This window comes from Argentina anserina, chromosome 7, assembly GCF_933775445.1.
Source record: "Argentina anserina chromosome 7, drPotAnse1.1, whole genome shotgun sequence".
NCBI lineage: Eukaryota > Viridiplantae > Streptophyta > Magnoliopsida > Rosales > Rosaceae > Argentina > Argentina anserina.
The window spans coordinates 23,123,335-23,138,125 of NC_065878.1; the positions used below are offsets into that span (position 1 = coordinate 23,123,335).

Sequence of the window (14,791 nt, forward strand, 5' to 3'; positions counted from 1 at the left end):
TTGAGTGGATAAAATAATAAAAAAACGAGATACAAAGAGAGAGCAATCGAAGTAAAATAAGAAAAAGAAAGAATGATATAAAAAAATTTATACCCAGTAACAATTGAGTAAATAAGTGAAACAAAGGACATGAATCGAGCCGAGTTGAGTCAAGTCTCTGGAGCCGGCATTGTTTATAAGCCTTATAAACAGTAAATCAACAAATAATATATAGTAAATATACATCAAATTATAAATTGAGCACTTTGGTGATCAAAAAATTGAACACCAACCTAATATCTAGACATGACGTTAATTACGTCGTTAGTTTGCCGTTAGCTGGAGGGGTACTTTCGGTTTCTTCGTGTTTTTGTCCAGAGAACTCATATTCACCCAGTTCGCTATGGAGAAAGAAAAAGATGGGCACCGGATCTCTCTTCCCCCTAAAAATCCTGGTCAACACCACAGTTTTGCACCATCGGGTTCATAAAGATAGAGAACAAATCACATAGATGAAGGTGCATGGTGATGGGCGTCGGGTTGTTGGTGGTTATCAGTGGGTGCTGGAGCTAGGTACGGTCGCTGGGTCGGTTGGAGACTTGGAGTGAGAATTAGAATTGCAGAGGTACATTAATTAAATATAGGGTTTCTTGATTACACAACTAGAATTTGTCAATATGTATAAATCAAAATTGAACTAAAAACATTAAACATATATATGGATTTCAAATAATTCACGATCATCTCCAGTTTCTCCACTGTAAAGAAAAGAATGCAACAAATTTAGTAAAATAGTAGCAAGAACTGAAATTTAATGCCACTACCATTGTCATATGACTCTTTTACTTAGTATCGGTATGAATCAGACCAATTTTTCTATCTGAATTTGTAAGAAACAAGTTCATTGGGCAACATGTTACGGTGGGATTAGAAGTGGGTTGAATAAGGTGATTGCGGATCTGGGAAATGGAGGACATGCGATGGGTGCGGGAGGTTTTCGTGCTTTCTGGGAGAGAGAGAGAGAGCAGAGTACCATATTGTCCTTTGAAATTGGAATATTGACATGATAGGTAACGGCAGTGTTAACGTCATGTGTATATAGTGGGTAGAGATTCTAATTTCATATACTAAAATGCTGTTTTTAGAAGTTGATGTACATAAATTAATAGTGGTCTTTAATTGGTGTACTCTTGTCAAAAATTTCCATTTTCAATATACGGATCCTTCAATATACACATTAAGTTCAAACTTTTCCACTGCATGCATTGTGGATCTAAAAAAAAGTGAAAACCGAAGAACACGAATGTATTCAATACACATCCAATAAGTAAGTGATCAAAAGAATGAAAAGTTACTAAATACTACCCCTCGAGTTACTTCTCAGCATTAGATTACATTTTTGTAAACTATTTTTTCAAGAAAAAGAAATTACACTAATACCCAATTCTGTTGTGCTAAAAAATAGAATATTAAGGTATAACAATGAAGTTAAAGGGATAAAATTGGCACCCCATTTTCAAAAACCACCTTCACTGCTTCTCATATGTTCATGAATCATGAGTAATTTTCCATTATATGGTATGTGCATGAAAGGATATAATGATGCTTGAAAAATAAAATATCAAGGACAAAAATCAAGAATACAATCATGTTTCGTCCCAAATCCATATTTTCACCTCCCTATATCTCCTTTGTATAAATATAACTTCTTCCAAGTTCCAAGTCTTAATATTCTCTCTCTATCTCTATCTCTCTAACTGATCAGACACAAACAGCTGCCCTCTTTTGTTTTTGCATTTTCTTGGGACAGTGTGCTCCAGTGCCCTCTCTCATTCCTGAATCCTATACAAGAAAGATCCCAGCGACAATTATAATCCAACAGCTAATTTAAAATCCAACCAACAAAGTTCTCAAATATACGTGATGGTGATGGTTTAGTCTCTTTCACCTGAGCGCCTCTTATTCACTCCCTTCTTCATCCATCTCAATAGTCAATACACACTTTACTTGATCGACAACGTTATATTTCCCTATATTTTCGTGCTCCCTTCAATACTTTTCCATTCTAAGCTCTGGCCACTATGGATGATCATCTTTTGTCTGAATTTTTCCAAGAAAACGATCACACCTACGGTGGCGGCGATTCCAGCTGCTTTGCTCCCGGTGACGATCTTTTTAGCATATTGGAGAGCTTAGATGCAGGAACACTCATGGATAGTTTTCCTCCGCCAACGCCGTGCGATGAACTGGTGTTTTGCTCATCAAAAGATGGAGGAGTAGAAGCGTCCCCGGAGCTTGAAACTTCACCAAAATCATCCAAGAGGGTGAAGCTTTCGAAAGAGGCTTCCCCAGGCGGGACAGGTTCTAATTCCGACGATGGACAGCAAAGGATGTCGCACATAACGGTGGAGCGCAACCGGAGGAAGCAAATGAACGAGCACTTGACAGTCTTGCGCTCTCTCATGCCTTGTTTTTATGTCAAAAGAGTACGTACTCGCTACTTTTTCAGTTTCAGTAAGTTTACTTGCGTAGTCACCGTAGTGATGTACTGATGTTTAGAATTTCATACTTAGAAGTTAGAAGCGAAATAGAGTCCATTTTCAGGTGGCTCCCAGATGGACATGTTTGAGTCATCATTTTTCCTCTGCGCTTCGTTTTCCCTTTTGTCCCGCTTTAGTTTCTTTGTTTTGAGATATATATGCATGTCTTGATAGATTGCAATTATGTTTGATTGATTAAACAGGGGGATCAAGCATCAATTATTGGAGGGGTGGTTGACTACATCAATGAATTGCAGCAAGTTCTTCAGTCACTAGAAGCCAAGAAGCAACGAAAGGCATACAGTGAAGTGTTAAGCCCTAGGCTACCAGTTTCAAGCAGTCCAAGATTACCTTCATCACCACTAGTACTTAGCCCTAGAAAACACCCATTAAGTCCTTTAGCTAGTCCGAGAATCAGCTGCAGTAGCTTGCCTATTAGTCCAAGAACACCACAGCCGACCAGCCCTTACAAGCCTCCCAGGACGACGTCGTTACAACACTTGCAACAACCGGCTTACCTATCCAGTCCAACCATAGCTGCAGCTGCCTCATCAGTTGAACCATCTCCTTCGAATTCGTCGACTTCTAATTATTCCTCCTCGGTTAACCATGTTATTGACAATCTCAATGAGCTGTTTGCCAATTCTAAGTCCGCCATTGCCGATGTGGAAGTGAAGTTTTCCGGTGCAAATGTTCTGGTAAACACTGTGTCTCCTCCGATACCAGGACAAGCTTTCAAAATCATTTCGGCTCTTGAAGATCTTTCCCTCGAGATTCTCCACGTCGAAATCAAGACGGAAGACGAAAGGATGCTTAATACCTTCACCATCAAGGTACTTATATATGTTAATCATTCGTTTCAATTTCTTAATATTTTTAAAAGAAATTGATTTCTGATGCTGAGAGAAAATATTTCAAAAACACCTTCGATCATCTTCAACCAAATAACATGCAGTACAGAAAATGAACATATTTATTATTTAATTTTGTTTTCTAATTATTTGTTGCTCATAGTGGCTCGATATACAGCGCATGTTTTTAAAACTCTGCATACATCGCAAATGTGTCAGACAACCAGTACCTTCGACATATCTAGAAACAAGTTCATCGTTTAATTTACTAGTGTAAGTGGTATTCAATATATGGTGAAAATTAATTAAATAATATATACATATGCATACTGCGGACTCATCGTGAACTTCGAGTTTCTTTCCTATGGTTAAATTGGGACGGTTAGGTATATATTCACTGCTGCCCTCTCTGTTTGCAGTAACTTCATTCCTCTTAATTGTAGAAAAATTTGAGTTCCAGACATGAGTGTACTGATAAGGACTGTTGATTTTAAATGCTAGCTAGGGTCACTATGGAGTGCTGAAATCTAGGGTATCTATGTCTGCACTCTGCAGACATTGATAGCTACAACAGTATAGACATATGAACTGTGGTTAGTAGATTTAATTGATTTGATCGATCTAGTTTGTTTTTTGCTAATGACTGGTAAATATGCTCTTCTTTTTCTTGCTAGATTGGAATCGAGTGCCAACTTAGTGCTGAGGAACTCGCTCACCAAATTCAGCAAACATTCCGCTAATTAGATTAGGGTTGAGGATATAACCCTAACAATTACGTACTCCACTCAATCTCTGAAGTACATGGTGCTGCTAATAAAAGAGAATGTGGGAATTAGCTAGGCATATGCATAACTTTATTACCACATTCTTAGTCTACGTACAATTGTAATTGTAGATCAGTCATAAGTCATAACTAGTTGTCTAGTTTCACTAGCTAGCTAGGGTAACCCTTGTAATTCAGCATTCTCAGTATCAAGTTTGATGTATGCACTTGCATATATATGCATTTCAAAGTTTCAATTTACAACTTCTTCCGGATCAGGACCATTAATTTATCTTTAACGATGCCACAATGGAGTGTAGCCATTTCTATTTCCAAATTAATTTGTATTAATGATAAGAGTATGAGAAATATCCCATTATAAAATCATATATGTACTGTATACTAATTCTTATATAATTTTTTTTTCGTTTTGAAAATGTATACTTCTTAACCTTAAAATACTATCAGAGAAAGACGTTTGTTGGGAACCATTTAACCCGTTGAGTTGACGGCGCGGGGATTTCTTGTGGGTAATCAGTTAAAAGAAAAGCCTCGTATTTCATGTACCTTTTGTAATTAACTTCCAGGGACTGTAAAATTTCATTGCATTCGGATGTACGTATGATGAGTTGTGAATCTAGTGATGTACTGACGTTGTTTGTGAATATAGTGAGCAATCGACAGATATTTTTATCTACTTATTTATCTAATCTCCAATATCATTAGCTAATTATCTTATAAAAAAAGGGTATTTCGTTCTACACCCAATTTTGTAGACACATTTAAGTTAGACCCACTTATAAAATTGAGCAAAACATATTAATTAGGCCGTCATGTAGGATTAATAATAATACATTTTCTATTGAAATTACAGAAATTGTCATTGGAATAAAGAATAAGCACATATAATTACTCATATTAATTTACCTATTTTTAACAAAAATTAATCTTTAAGAATTCCTGATTATAGCTCGTTTTATTAACATCTTAATTATAGGTTTCTAATTTTCTACCTTTCTATTAGTTTTATTACTGATATCGCTACAATCATGCAATTTTGGTGTATTTTCTAAATTTAAATAAGTTGATTGCTACTTTAGTGAAATTTCTTAAATCTTTCTCTCTTGAATTCAAAATTATTCTACATCATAGGTAAGTTATTAGTTTGTAAAATATATACTAATAACATACCTAACATAGAGGATTGTATGGCTCTACCATACTTTTTTTAAAAACCTGTGTAATAGAAGATGTTTGATAAAATACCTAATCTCTAGGAGTTTGGTAAATTACATAACATATGATCGAGTATAAGTAAAATACTTGAATTGTATATGTTTTTAAATACTTTATCAAGAGGTTGCGTTTTAGATTAATGTCTTGGTGTAGAGATACATCAAATGAAGAACATATACCTATAAGGAAGGCAAAAATAATTTAAGAAAAAAATAAATACCTTGCGATGAGGAGCACTTTAGCATATCTTTGAATTCAAAGTTTTTCTTTTCTCTATGTATCTTTCTTTAACTATCATTAAGAGATATAGGCGAGAAGTAACAATTGGTCTCGTTGAGAAAGTATGAAAATTCCTCTAGAGATTCTTAAAAAAAAAACTACATATATATAAGAGAATTAAGAATTGTAATTTTGTATTAGGAATGAAATAGTTATGTAATAGCATATATGTGTGTGTGTATTCATATCAGTAACATAAAACGAGGATAAATTTAAGGAAATGAAAATTGATTATTAGTTGTAGCTATTTTTATGGAGATGATTTTCTTTTTCAACCTAAAGGGTAAAAAGTGAAACCAAGAAAAATAAAAATATTAATTATAGAAATAAAACCTATAAGGAAGGTTGAAATATTCAATTTGGGTGTATATTTAAAAAACAAATGGGTGTGGGTTTAATTTAAAGGGGTGCCTCTAATATTGGGTTTATTCCTAATTTGGCTGTAATATGGAAATCGTCATTAGGACATGTAAATCAAATATATAGTTCTAACTTCATTGCTAGCTAGGAGTACTATCTAGGACCAAACATATATATTAGCTAGGGATCGGATATCATCTAGGCAGGTGAGTGAGATCGAGAATAGTTGTCGTTGTTGAGAACCAATAATATTGGGTGCATAGTCCTACAATTATTGGGTATAGGGGGTTGCTCTAAAATTAATGTCATAAATGATGGAAAATGTTTGTGTAATATCCCTGCTAACCTAGTTAGGCATTTATAGTTGTAGCTAGCTCATGATCACCTACAATTCTTGGCGATACCAAACTAAGAATAGACATGCAAGAATTACACATCTAGGGCGCTAAGGGGGAGAGTGGGGGTGTTGCCTTTTGTCACAAAACTCGATTATGCGACATCTTTAGCCCTAGGAAACATAGATCGATGGACCAAGGTAGCCCTCAACCAAATTCCTCTTTCCAACAATTGATCTAGCTAAGTCTCTTTTTTCAGCTCGGCAAGATCAATGTTGTTTTATCTCTCATCACTCTTTAGAGAACGAGTTTAGAGAAGCTGTTGGAGCAAAAACACCCAAATTTTTCTTTAAAATAGAGAAAATTCAAGATATAGAGAAGTTGTTGGAGTTCTTCTGAAGCGTGTTGACATATAGATTGTAAATTTTTATGTCACTTGATATTTACTAAGTAGATTAAGGTATGGGTATATTCTCAAAAATTTACCGAAAAAAACTTGTGAATGATGTTGGAACACAAAATGACAATTTACCAAAAAATCTCTACTTAATAACTAGAATGATGTTGCTTGGAACCTAGCTACTACATAATTTCATTTTATGGTTCATTACAAGATTGTGAATCTAGACAGCCTTGATTTCATCATGAGTCGTAGAAAGATCATTTTATTCAATTTAGAAAAATATATGGTAAGTTACCATATGAAGAACCTACATGGTAGTCCATATTGCATATAAATAAGGAAAACCGCTGGAAATTTATGTAAGATATAATGTTTATTATTATTTTTGAATCAAAAGGTCAACCAAATATATTCAGTATGTAAATCAAAATAACACACCCATAGGACCGACAGAAAGAGATATCTCTTGACCCTAAAGTCTAAATAAAACTAGCCAATATGACTATGACTCACCTATCTTTTTAGCACCGTTTATAGCACTTTAAATAATAAGCATAAACCAATATAGAAGAAAGATTAAAATGTACCAATCACACCAATTTAAACTTGCCCTTAGATTAAAAAAACCTAATCAAGTTTGGCAGAAATAGGTTGCCCCACCTCTACCGTCTTCTTCACATGATGAATCTCCACATATTGCACTTCAACCATTGTCCCTGTCACGACCCCAAAATTTTGAGTGTGAAACTCTAATTTCGACGTCATGAAAAACTCTAAAACAATCTCAATAAATCAAAAATCGTTTTAATGTCACAGTGGATCATTACTGAGTTCACAATACAACTCAGACAAACCAATTATTACAAACTAAATTTATAAATCAACATTACATCAAATGGAACTGTAATAATCCTCACAAATTCTCACACAAATCCTCACCATAAGATGGAAATTGAACGACTTCGAATCTTCAGAGTTGTCATTCGATTTCCACTAATCGACACCTGCGGAATTATCCCCTACACTATCGAATAGGTGCACCGGGATTGTAAACACAAACCCGGTAAGCTTTATAGCTCGTATGAGTAAAATAACAAATACCACTCACATATCAATATACACGAAAATCCACTAATCAACAAATATAAATGCACTCATGAAAAATTAGATGACCTATCTGGTTGTCTAAAAATGTGAAAATATATGTAGTCATGAGAATTGGGCAACCCCTCGGTTTACCCAAATGCATTTATAATACGGGTACACATGAGCGCTGGTACACCTCTGTTACCCCTCATATAGTACGCCGCCGACATTGGACAACCATATGTCATCCAATATAAAAATATATATGGATACTCATAAGCTGATAACCCATATGTTACCTCATATGCAGTACCCCAGCAAACAGACTAAAGCTCTAACTGTATCGTAACTTTTGCCCGGCCAAAGGCTAGGTTCCGACATGCCAAACAAATCCGAAGACTGGTCCGAAGACATAAACTCGTCCGAGCACAAAAACTCGTCCGAAGACATAACTCGTCTGAAGATATAAAACACGTCTGAAGACATAAACACGTTTTAACAAAACTCAATGTTAAAACCACATACAATAAGCATCACGTTATACTGTACAATCAAATCAAAATGCTCAAAATATATATCTCATCATCAAAATGATCTTATTCACGATGAAATCCTAACAGTATATAATATAGCAACTATATATATATATATATATATATATATCTATTTACCATTTATACAAATATATATTCCACTATATCATATATATGTCATATTTCGTTCTTTAAAATTCTGCATAAACTTGAATCTCCACAAGGGTAGATTCGTAAATGTGAGATTTTACTCACCTTATAATCTCGAGCGTAATTCCACAATTCCGAAAATAATTCATTTTCTTAAATTATCGATCACCTTGAAAAGATAAGAAACGAATTTAGAATCGTTACGTAAACCTTAAATGTCGAAACAGTAATAATATGTTACTGTTCAACAATTTCTGGTTTTATGAAATTACTGTTCATGTATTTACTATTCAAGTATTACTGTACAAATACATATTAATTACGTATTTCTATACGTGTAATATTGTTTACATATTTATATACGTATAAATACTATTCAAAAGTAAATACTATCTCAGTAAATAATAATTACCGATTTACCCTTCCGAAAATTACTTTTATATTTACTGAATGTAATTTACATTTACTGTCCGCAAAATACTTTTACATTTACCGCATGTAAAAATAAATTTTATAAATTAACTGTTTCGAAATCACTATTCACGCGTCACCTCCGGCAGCCCATGCGTGGCGCTCATGCGCCACTCACTGTGGCAGCGCGTGGGACCCACGTGCTGAGCCTAAGCCCGGTGCGTAGCACGCCGCCACCGCCCTATTTCTCCTTTCTTCTCCCTCTTCCTTCCCACGGCCTCACACCACCCATAGGCCACTCCACGCCCCCACACGCGCCGCCTAAGGCGGCGGAATCTCCTCCCTTTCCTCCTCCGCTCCTCCTCCTCCGATCTATTTCAAAACCTCTCCAAAACATCCAAAATTTCACCAACAAGCAATTCAACACTCGAATTAACCAAACTCTTACCTAAAACACGATTTGGGATCGCCGGAGCTCGTTGGAGCGATCAGACCGACTGTGCTCGGTTCTTGTGAGTTACGCCGAGGCTTCACGGTGACGCTGGAGACCGTGCCTTGCGCGGAGGGAGGTTGTGCCGAGCTGCTGCGGACCTTGGGTGAGAGCCACGTCGCCTGGATAACCTTGCCAATGTTGTGAGGAACATATCCTCTCCACCGCCATGGTTCCACCACACTAGCACCAAAGCCCCCGCACGGGTCCGAATCGAGCAAAGTCTCATTGTCAAGGCCAACTGACCAGAAGCACCGCAGCCAAAGGAAGAAACAAAGCGGCTAGAGAAGCCACCGCTTGAAATTTTTCGATCTTGGACAACATGGCCCCCTCAAGGCCAGTGAAATTAGTTCTTGAACCTAACATTCGACCAACTAGGTAGGAATGCCGGTTCAAGGTAGTAGCTTGCCTTCATGGCCCAAGGACCGCACGCGTCGATCCAGAGACTAAACGAAGGTGCTATCACGGACAGAGGTATGAGCAGGAGAATATGATTGATTGGCCATGGCAATCAATCAGAGATATGGTCGTACTCGCAGAAACCCTAGCGGCTAGGGTTGAGAGAATACGCTAAAAAAGATTTTTTTTAACAAAATAAACATACAATGCACCTATTGTTGGCATGTATAGTGGCGTGAAACACGCCGTGAAACACGGTCCGTGATTCACGGAGTGAATCCCGGATAAATAGATTCGTAGATTAGTATATATAGGTTGATATGTGTATGAAGAAAAATTATGTAATATAACCAATCAATATAGTCTTTCACTTGGTATCAGAGCCAATTTCTGGGTTTGTGTTCTTTACCTCCGACAGTGGTCTAGGAGGAGCTTCTGTTTTTGGACCCGGCGAAGCTCGCCGAGCCAGTTCTTTTTCTTCCACGGGTCCCCAGCCTTCCTCCATCCTTGTCGGCCTCGCATCCCCGTCGGAATCATCCGACGACGTTGGCGATCCGCGGCGCGTCCAGCAGGAATAGTCCTCATGTCCTCCTCGTAATCGGCCTCCTCGCCACTCTCCACCGGAGTAGTCCTCCTCGTAGTCGGCCTCCTCGCCACTCTCCGCCGCTACGTCCTTGGCGTTTCCTCGATCAAGCCATCACCGGCGCCGCATCGAGCTCTCCACCGCGCTGCGTCGACCTCTCCATCGCGCCGCATCGAGCTCCCCTCGTTTCTCAGTGATTTTTCGACCCTAAAATACCACCCGGATTACTTTTAACCCGACCCGACACGGTAAGATTCGACCCGACCCGGACAGATTTAACCCAGATCTGACCCGGCCCGATCCGATTCGACCCGACCCGGTCCATTCAACCCGACCCAGTCCATTCAACCCGACCCGGTCCACTCAGCTTGACCCGGTCCACTTAGCTTCTGTCAGTGCATACTCATCGACAGTGCAAGCGCACCGGCGACAGATTGTTCTCCATTTCTCGCATTTTTTGCTCTCTAATCCATGATTTTTACATTGTCTCTTTTTTTTTCAATGGGTTCTGGACATGAAGCGGAGGGTTCTCAGCTCCCTGATGTTCCGACCTTTGAAGTATCTGTCAAAGGTTCTGACAGCGGTTCATTTGGGGGCGCCAAACTCAACGGAACCAATTTCCGTAAATGGAAACGACTTATGGCTGCTCATCTTCGCGGCATGCACAAGTTGGGCCATGTCACCGGCGTCACTAAGGCTCCTAGTCCTGAGGATGTTGTTGCCTACAATAAATGAGACGACGATGATGGTCTTGTCATGTCCGTCTTGTGGAAGGCTATGAATGATGAGATAGTTGATTTGGTGGAAGCATGTGTTACTGCACAGGCAATATGGGAGACACTAGCCGGCTTATTTACTAATGACTCTGATTTCATACAGGTTCATGAGTTAATGTGCACAGCTTTGGCAATACATCAGGATGGGCAACCGGTGGCACACTATTTCACCAAACTAAAGAATATTTGGGCTGAGATTGATATGAAACGTCCTTGCATGATCAAAAATCAAGAGGATATTGTTTGGTACCAAAAAGAGAAGGAGATTGAACGAGTTCACCATTTCCTAAAAGGTCTCGATGCAAAGCATACTAGTGCAAAAGGCGAATTGCTCCGAATGACCGAACCACCTAGCCTTCTCACCGTTTTCACCTATATCCGAAAGGATGAGTCTCAGCAGGAGAGTAGTCTTCAGGCACCGGCTGTCGTTTCCAGTCTCACTGTTCATGCTCGTTCTTTGGCACCACCCATTCCACCAACAGCTTCCGCTCCCCTTCACCGACAGGGACCACCACCAGGCTTCGGGAATCAGCCTCGTCCTCCTTGCTCTTATTGCCATGATTCTAACCATGCTCGTACGACATGTTGGAAATTATATCCACACCTTAGGCCTAAGAGGCCTCATTATCGACCCCAGACGAAAGCAGCTCTTCAATTAGTTCCGGAACCCGATATCTATGGAGTGGTTGGGCATGATCATCATACTGCTGGAGGAGCACCTACAGTCTCCATCGTTGGTCGCAGTCCAATTGGTATGGCTTTTAATATTTCTCACTCTGTTAGTTTTGATACATGGATTATTGATTCTGGTGCATTTGATCATATGACTTATGACAAATCTTATTTCACCGTATTGTCCCATCCACCCGTACCCTATGTTACTAATGCTAATGGTGAGGCATTCCCCGTGTTAGGGACAAGGTCCGTTCGTATTACTCCCACCATAGAGCTTCACAATGTCCTTTATGTCCCTGCTTTATCTCATAATTTGATATATGTTCCCCAATTGAACGCTGACGCTCAGTGCTCTGTGACCTTTTTCCCTATGTATGTAATATTTCAGGATCTTCTCACCGGACGGGCAATTGGTCGGGGGTATCTGAGGGGCCGGTTGTTTCATCTAGATCTGACATACGCAGGGGAAAAAACAGGGAGACAGTCTCAGACCGTTTTACTCTCCACTTTTGACAAGCTAAGTGAAGTTTGGTTATGGCATCGTCGCTTAGGGCATCCATCTTTTAGTGTTATGAAAAAATCCATGCCTACTTTATTTCTTAGTGTGGACGAGTCTTGTTTATGTTGTGAGACATGTGTTTTAGGCAAGAGTCATCGATCTACCTATTCCCCCAGTACTTCTACTAAAAGTTCTATTCCTTTTGAATTAATTCATTCTGATGTTTGGGGACCCTCTAAAGAGTCTACTATGTCAGGAATGCGTTATTTTGTGTCCTTTATTGATGATTGCACACGTCTTTCCTGGATTGTTCTTCTTAAGCATAAAAATGAGGTGTTTCCAGCCTTTCGTGCCTTCCATGCCAATATCCAAACACAATATAATGCTACCATTCGAGTTCTTCGTTCTGATAATGGGGGGGGGGAATATATGAATCGTGTCTTTCAGGAGTTATTTAACGCACACAGGATTGTTCATCAAACAACGTGTCCTTACACACCTGAGCAAAATGGGGTTTCTGAAAGGAAAAATCGTCATTTACTTGATATGGCTCGGTGTATTCTTTTTAGTGCCCACATGCCTAAATACCTTTGGGGTGATGCTGTCATTACTTCCGCCCACCTTATTAATCGTCTTCCATCTCGTGTTCTTCAAGGGAAAGTTCCATATGAGGTGCTTGCATCTCATGTTAAATTACCCTCGTTTCATAATCTTCCTGCCCGTGTTTTCGGTTGTGTTGCTTTTGTTCATCTTCCACAACATCAGCGTTCTAAGTTAGATGCCCGGGCAGTTAAATATGTATTTGTTGGGTACGGCAGCCATCAGAAAGGGTACCGGTGCTACCATCCCCCTACTCGAAAGTACTATGTCACTATGGATGTTACCTTTTTTGAGGATATGAGTTATTTTTCCTCTTCTGATACTGCTCTTCAGGGGGAGAATTCCTATTTTGAAGAGCTGTATCATGGAGAGGGGGAGACAAGTGAGCCAGTCGATATGGTAACAAGATCTGTTGAGATTACCAAAGTGTTAGCCGCACAGGCACCACCGGAGGTCGTCACTCAAGAGATTCAGGCACCGGAAGCTGACAACACAACTGTCCCTCATGTATCTCGTACTACTTATACCCCTGATCAATGCTCTCCTGGTACAGAAGATCACTCATCTGAGGTTAGTCATTCTATTCAGCCTAATAGTAGACAATATGTTTTGCCAAATAGGTATACTCGAGGTCAACCAACAAAAAAATATGAACCTACCCTTCAGACTAAAGCCAAGTATCCGGTGGCCAATTTTATATCTACCAAAAGATTATCTAAGTCATATGAGTCATTTGTGAATAAAATATCTACTGTATCAGTACCTAACAAAGTACAGGATGCATTGGGCGATCCAAAATGGAGGAAAGCAATGGAGGAAGAAATGGAAGCATTACAAAAGAACAATACTTGGGAGCTTGTACCTCCACCATATGGCAAGAAGACTGTAGGATGTCGATGGGTGTTTACAGTGAAGCATAATCCAGATGGGTCAGTAAGCCGGTATAAAGCACGCCTAGTAGCAAAGGGGTTCACCCAGACATATGGCATAGACTATGATGAGACATTTGCACCTGTTGCAAAGATAAACACTATCCGAGTATTGCTCTCTATCGCTGCTAACTTGAACTGGTCACTTAGGCAGTTTGATGTTAAGAATGCATTCTTTCATGGAGAACTAACAGAGGAAGTATACATGGATCTTCCGCCTGGATATGTGGCCACTTCTCCAAGTAACTCCGTATGCAGATTGAGAAAATCTTTGTATGGTCTTAAACAGTCACCTCGTGCTTGGTTTGGAAGATTCTCACAATTCATGAGGAAAATTGGATATATGCAGAGTAATTCAGACCACACATTATTTCTCAAACACCAACAAGGGAAGGTAACAGCCCTAATCATATATGTTGACGATATGGTAGTTACTGGTAATGATACTATTGAGGTGGACAGATTACAAAAGCAGCTAGCCACAGAATTTGAGATGAAGGACCTAGGTACACTTAAGTACTTCTTGGGTATTGAGGTAGCCCGGGGAAGTGATGGTATCTATCTGTGTTAGAGGAAGTACATCATTGATCTACTAACGGAGACAGGGATGTTAGATTGCACTCCAATTGATACTCCTATTGAGCAGAACCATCGGTTAGCAGAGTATCCAGATCAAGTGCCCACTGACAAAGCTCGATATTAGAGGCTAGTTGGACGCTTGATTTATTTGTCACATACCAGGCCAGATGTTGCGTATGCAGTAAGTGTAGTGAGTCAGTTCATGCATAATCCGAGTGTGGATCATATGGATGCTGTTGTGAGGATTTTGAGATACTTGAAGTCAGCTCCAGGGAGAGGAGTAATGTTTTCTAATCACAACAATATCTTTGAGATTTGTGGCTTCACAGATGCAG

General features: G+C 39.1%; 1 protein-coding gene across 1 annotated transcript; it reads left to right on the top strand.

The window, feature by feature from the left end:
- Nucleotides 1–2,060: 2,060 nt before the first annotated feature.
- On the top strand, nt 2,061–4,110 carry LOC126803855 (transcription factor SPEECHLESS). The gene is made up of 3 exons (XM_050531576.1): nt 2,061–2,465; nt 2,723–3,352; nt 4,045–4,110. Exons 1-3 carry the CDS (start codon nt 2,061–2,063, stop codon nt 4,108–4,110), a joined length of 1,101 nt encoding a protein of 366 aa, XP_050387533.1.
- The last annotated feature ends 10,681 nt before the right edge of the window (nt 4,111–14,791 follow it).

What these genes read in the sequence shown, in the direction of transcription:
- LOC126803855 (XM_050531576.1), top strand. Translation starts at nt 2,061, where the DNA reads ATGGATGATCATCTTTTGTCTGAATTTTTCCAAGAAAACGATCACACC. An exon ending in CTTGTTTTTATGTCAAAAGA is followed by an intron (nt 2,466 to 2,722) that starts GTACGTACTCGC and finishes TTGATTAAACAG; the next exon opens with GGGGATCAAGCATCAATTAT. An exon ending in TTAATACCTTCACCATCAAG is followed by an intron (nt 3,353 to 4,044) that starts GTACTTATATAT and finishes TTTTCTTGCTAG; the next exon opens with ATTGGAATCGAGTGCCAACT.